Below are 5,907 nucleotides of genomic sequence, written 5' to 3' on the forward strand. Positions count from 1 at the left end.
ATTTATCTGTAGCTCAAGAACATCTTTTGTATGATTTCTGTTCTGTATTTGTGAAGATTTGTCTAACAGTCAAGAATGCATTCTATTTTGATGAATGTTCCATGTGCATTTGAGAAAATGTGAGTTTAGCTGTTGTTGCAAGCACTGCGTCCTCGAGTATGAAGTTGTGGTTGTCCAAAGTGCTACTTTATCTCTTCTCCCTATGGTTGGGCCTACCAAGTATTCCTGCCTCTTCTCCTGTTTCTGTGCTGTTTTCTTCCTCTAGCTGCTATGAGTGCCTGCTACTGCCCTAAAACAGCAGATATCTTGTTCTTGCCCTTGCAGATGAGTATATTTGTTCCATAAATTAGATAAGAATATATCTCTTTTTTTTTTTGCATTGGTGTCTCAGTCAGTCGTCCAGGCCACCCCAGTGTTGACCTCCTAGGCTCCGGCAATCCTTCCACCTCAGCCTTCCAAGTAGCCAAAACTATAGACGCTACCACTCCCAACTAATTTTTTATTGTAGAACAAGGTCTCGCCAAGTTGCCCGGTTTAGTCTCGAACCTGCAGGCTCAGGCAATTCAATTGCTTTGGCCTACCAAAGTGCTGGGATTACAGGCTAAGCTACTGAGCCTGGCCGACAAGAATATATTTCTAGGCAGAGTTTTGGCAGCAGCTCCTGTTACATCTTCCAGCATATCCTGAAAATGGAACTTTTTCAGGATTCTTTATGATCTTTCCTATGATTTCCCCATTTGGCTCATGGAGGGAAATATTACAAGAGTGCACAGATCATCTGAATCCATTGCAGTGGAAGGTTAGCTTCTTGGTCAGCCTTCATGGAACCCCAGAAGTGTTCCGTTTTTGTTTTGCATGAGTATGTGGATGATGTCAAACAGGCTTTCAGTTCTCTTTAACTATTTTTGGCTAGAAGAAACAGGCTATTTTTTCTTGGAGCTCTTTTTGTTGCTGGCTCTAGATTGTAGGTTTCTTCAGCACTCTGTCTAGGATATATGGAAAGCAGAAAGAGTAGCTTTAGCATTCTCTGCTGTGTCATTTCTTAAGTCCTGAGGTTCACATTTTTCTATTTTGTAGAGTCTTTGTATGTCTGTTCATCTTTTTTTTTCTTGCAAGGATTTTTAATTGTAAGAAGGAAAATCTGGGAGGAAAGGGCCTACTCCACCTTGGATGAAAATAATACCTATTTCTTTAAATATTATGGATGAGGAACAAGAAAGAGTATCTGTCTGTATGTGTTTTAGTCTTTAGAAACATGACCAGAAACAATAGAATAAAATACATAAACATGGGTACAAGTCCCTCTCCTTGAAAAGTGTAAGATTTATAATATGTTTTCAATTTTTTACAATTTAGGATATTATAAAATTGATGACAGCATAAAAGAAATCCAAGAAAAACCAAAGAAGCCTGTGTGTCAAGTAATATTTGCTGATGACAATGATAAAACATTGAGTAAAGAAGAACAGAAAGTTTTAGAAAGATCATTAAATCTGGGCATAGCTCCAGAGTTTTCAGGAAAAATACCCTGTAAATGTGACTTTTGTAGAAAGAATTTGCCAGTTGCTTCTGAGTTAATTATAAGTGAAAGAAACTATTCAAGAAAGAAGGTTGATTACATGAATGTGTTTGAGAAATTGCAGCTTGATTTTAAGCATGAGAAAACTCATCCTGGAGAGAAATCTTATGAATATGATGAAAATGTGAAAGCGCACAGTTATAAGAAAGATCAGTATCAGAAATTTCAAACTTTGGGGCAGTCTTTTGAATATAATGAATTTGGAAATGTTTTATATGATAAGACTGTGTATTTTAGACCAGAGACTTTTGTAACAAGAGAGAAGTCCTGTAAGGATGGTGAATTTAGGATAAACTGTGATAAAAACCTTTTTACTTAACTACATGAGAACTGACACAAGGGAAAAATGTTCTGATCTTAATGAATGTGGAAGATCCTGTGACAGAGCCACCATTTTGGAGTACAATAAAATTCACATGGCTATGACACACTATAAATTTAATGAAAGTGAGATAAATTTCAGTGAAAAGTCATCCCTCATTCAGTCTCAGAGAACTGTTATAGAACAGAGTGCAGATGAAAGCAATAAATTTGAAGACAACTTTAGCCACAGCTCAGGTCATATAGTACATCAGAAAACACAAACTGGAAGAGATAAATTCTGTGAATATAATGGATGCACAAATATCTTCTACCAGAAATTAGATCTTACAATACATCTGAGAACTCATACAGAAGAGCAGTTCTGCTGTTGTGGTGAATATGGGAGATGCAGGAAATCCTTTCACCAGAAAGCACACCTCATGCGGTATCAGAGGACCCACTCAGGGGAGAAACTTCAATATGAAAAATGTGGGAAATCCTTTTGTATGAGTTCACACTCTATTGAGCATTCTGGAGCTTATGTGGGATTCAAACTTTATGAATGTAATGAATGTGGGAAAACTTTCTGTCAGAAGTCAAATCTTAGTGAACATGTGAGAATTCACATAAAGGAGAAAACTTATGGTAACAATGACTGTGGGAAGTCTTACATGTCACCCCTTATAGGACATCAGAGAACAGAAACACAGATGAATCTCTGTGAAAGCAGTGAATGTGGGAAAACATTCTTCAAGATGGCATGTCTCAAAGAACATTGGAGAATTCACACTGAGGAGAAACCTTATCACATCTCATCACATCTCAGAGCACATCAGAGAATTCACACAGGTGACAAACACTATGAATGTATTGAATGTGAGAAAACTTTCTCTCACAAGACACACCTCAATGCACATCAGAGTATCCACACAGGAGAGAAACTCTATGAATGTATTGAATGTGGAAAATCTTTTACCTGTAATTCAGCCCTAAAAGCACATCAGAGAATTCACACAGGTGAGAAACGCCACAAATATACTGACTGTGAGAAAACTTTTGCCAATAATTCAGCCCTCAGAGTACATCAGAGAATTTACACAGGGGAGAAACCTTATGAATGTAAAGAATGTGGAAAGTCTTTTGTCCATATTTCTGTTCTCAAAGTACATCAAAGAATTCATACAGGGGAGAAACCCTATGAGTGTAATGAATGTGGGCGATCTTTTACCTACAATTCAGTTCTAAGAGCACATCAGAGAATTCACACAGGTAAGAAGCCCTATGAATGTAATGAATGTGGGAAAACTTTTTCTGAAAAGGCACACCTCAGTAAACATCATAGAATTCACACAAGTGAAAAACCCTATGAATGTGGTGAATGTGGGAAAACTTTCTCTCAGAAATCATGCCTCAGTGGACATGAAAGAATTCACACAGGGGAAACCCCTATGAATGTAGCAAATGCAGGAAAACTTTTGTCTATAAGGCTGCTGTCATAGTGCATAAAAGAATTCACACAGGGGAGAAACCCTATGAATGTAATGAATGTGGTGAGACTTTCTCCCAAAGAACATACCTCTGTACACATCAGAGAGTTCATACAGGGGAAAAACCCTATGAGTGTAGTGAATGTGGGAAAACTTTTGTAGATAATTCAGCCCTCAGGGCCCATCACCGAATCCACACAAGAGAGAAACCCTACAAATGTGATGAATGTGAGAAAACTTTCTCTGAGAAGTCATATGTTAGTGTACATCAGAGAGTTCACACAGGAGAGAAACCCTATGAATGGAATGAATGTGGGAAAACTTTCTCCCACAAGTCACACCTTAATGCAGACCAGAGAACTCACACAGGGGAGAAACCATACGAATGTAATGAATGTGGGAAAACTTTCTCTGATAAGTCATATGTTAGAGCACATCAGAGAGTTCACACAGGGGAGAAACCCGATGAATGTAATATATGTGGGAAACCATTTGCCCTTAACTCATCCCTTAGAGTGCATCAGAGAATTCACACAGGTGTGAAATCCTTTGGATGTAATGAATGTGGGAAGACTTTCTCCTGGAAGTCACACCTTAGTGCACACCAGAGAACTCACACAGGGGAGAAACCCTATGAATGTAATGAGTGTGGGAAGACTTTCTCCCGGAAGTCAAGCCTTAGGGCACACCAGAGGACTCACACAGGGGAGAAACCCTATGAATGTAATGAATGTGGGAAGACTTTCTCCCAGAAGTCAAACCTTAGTGCACACCAGAGGACTCACACAGGGGAGAAGCCCTATGAATGTAATGAATGTGGGAAAACTTTCTCTAAGAAGTCATCTATTAGTGCACATCAGAGAGTTCACACAGGGGAGAAACCCTATGAATGTAATATATGTGGGAAACCATTTGTCCTTAACTCATCCCTTAGAATGCATCAGAGAATTCACACAGGTGTGAAAACCTGTGGATGTAATGAATGTGGGAAAACTTTCTCCCGGAGGTCACACCTTAGTACTCACCAGAGGACTCACACAGGGCAGAAACACTATGAATGTAACGAATGTGGGAAAACTTTCTCCTGGAGGTCACACCTTAGTACTCACCAGAGGACTCACACAGGGCAGAAACACTATGAATGTATTGAATGTGGGAAAACTTTCTCCTGGATGTCAAAAACCTTATTCCACACCAGAGGACTCACACAGGGGAGAAACCCTATGAATGTAATATATGTGGGAAACCATTTGTCCATAACTCATCCCTTAGAGTGCATCAGAGAATTCACACAGGTGTGAAATCCTATGGATGTGATGAATGTGGGAAAACATTCTCCCAGAAGTCATACCTTAGTGCACACCAGAGGACTCGCACAGGGGAGAAGCCCTATGAATGTAATATTTGTGAAAAACCATTAGCCTTTGACTCATCCTGTAGAGTGCATCAGAGAATTCACACAGGTGTGAAATCCTATGGATGTGATGAATGTGGGAAAACTCTCCCCGATCACACCTTAGTGCACACAGAGGACTCACACAGGGGAGAAACCCTATGAATGTAATGAATGTGGGAAAGGTTTTGCCCGATTTTCAACTCTCAGAGTACACCAGAGAATTCACACAGGGGAGAAACCCTATGAATGTGGTGAATGTGGGAAGATTTTTGTTCATAAGTCAGCTCTTAGAGTACATCACACCAGAATGCATACCAGAGAGAAAACCCTAACACATCATAAATTTGAGAAGTTCTGAATTAACTCATACCTTATTTTATACCACACAGCAGAGAAACTCTTGTCATGTAGACTGGAAAATTGTTTTCCTAAATATTTTCCTTTTCCACTAGGCTCATAGCTTGTTGAAAATCCCAATCTCAGTCAACCAGGTGGGCTGACCAAAGAATATGATGCTAATGATATCTATTACATTTAATACTGGCCCTTAAATATCTTATAGTCTTCCTGGTCCATGGTAAGATGGGATTGAGATGATTTCCACAGCAAGTTGGCTTTTGTGTATTGACTGGTGTAGCACAAGGTCAAAAGAAGCTAGAGTCTGAATAACTGTTTGGAATATACTTCTCTGCTTCCAGATCCTCATCAGTTGTTTGTTTTTCAAGCAAGAATTAAGTTTGTTTTCCATTGAGCTCTCAGATTTAACCTATTAGTTAAATGCATTGTTTTGCTGTCTCTCTATTAGACAGGGATGAAATTCTATTAACATAATGCATTTCAGAAGATCTATACGAATTCAGTTTTATTGTATATCAGAGACTTCACATGAAGAAGAAATTTGTCAACATCCTGAATGATCAGAAGCCTTCATTAAAGTCAGAGACATTTCAGGAAAGAACACATAAGCCTTCACAACAAAAGTAATTGCATTAAACATCAAATAATTAGGATAAAATTTTATATTTTGAATAAATGATTTTTAACAAATATTGAATGTTTGTTTTTAGAAATTTCATTCCTGAGGAAGAGTGTCAGTTTCAGAAACTTCTGTTTGTATGTAATATTAAAATTTTATAGAAAAT

At 38.4% G+C, this 5,907-nt stretch overlaps 1 protein-coding gene across 1 annotated transcript in view; it reads left to right on the top strand.

The window, feature by feature from the left end:
• The window catches only part of LOC103259102 (zinc finger protein 658-like), an 8,853-nt gene extending 3,730 nt beyond the window's left edge, over positions 1-5,123 (top strand). Inside the window, 4 exon segments of the mRNA XM_008056769.1 lie at positions 1,357-1,880; positions 1,882-3,151; positions 3,487-4,428; positions 4,912-5,123. Coding sequence (XP_008054960.1) covers positions 1,357-1,880; positions 1,882-3,151; positions 3,487-4,428; positions 4,912-5,123 — 2,948 coding nt within the window.
• Positions 5,124-5,907: the final 784 nt, after the last annotated feature.

The sequence above is a fragment of the Carlito syrichta genome, unplaced genomic scaffold (genome assembly GCF_000164805.1).
Source record: "Carlito syrichta isolate Samal-C Ts95f unplaced genomic scaffold, Tarsius_syrichta-2.0.1 Scaffold302513, whole genome shotgun sequence".
NCBI classification, from domain to species: Eukaryota; Metazoa; Chordata; class Mammalia; order Primates; family Tarsiidae; genus Carlito; species Carlito syrichta.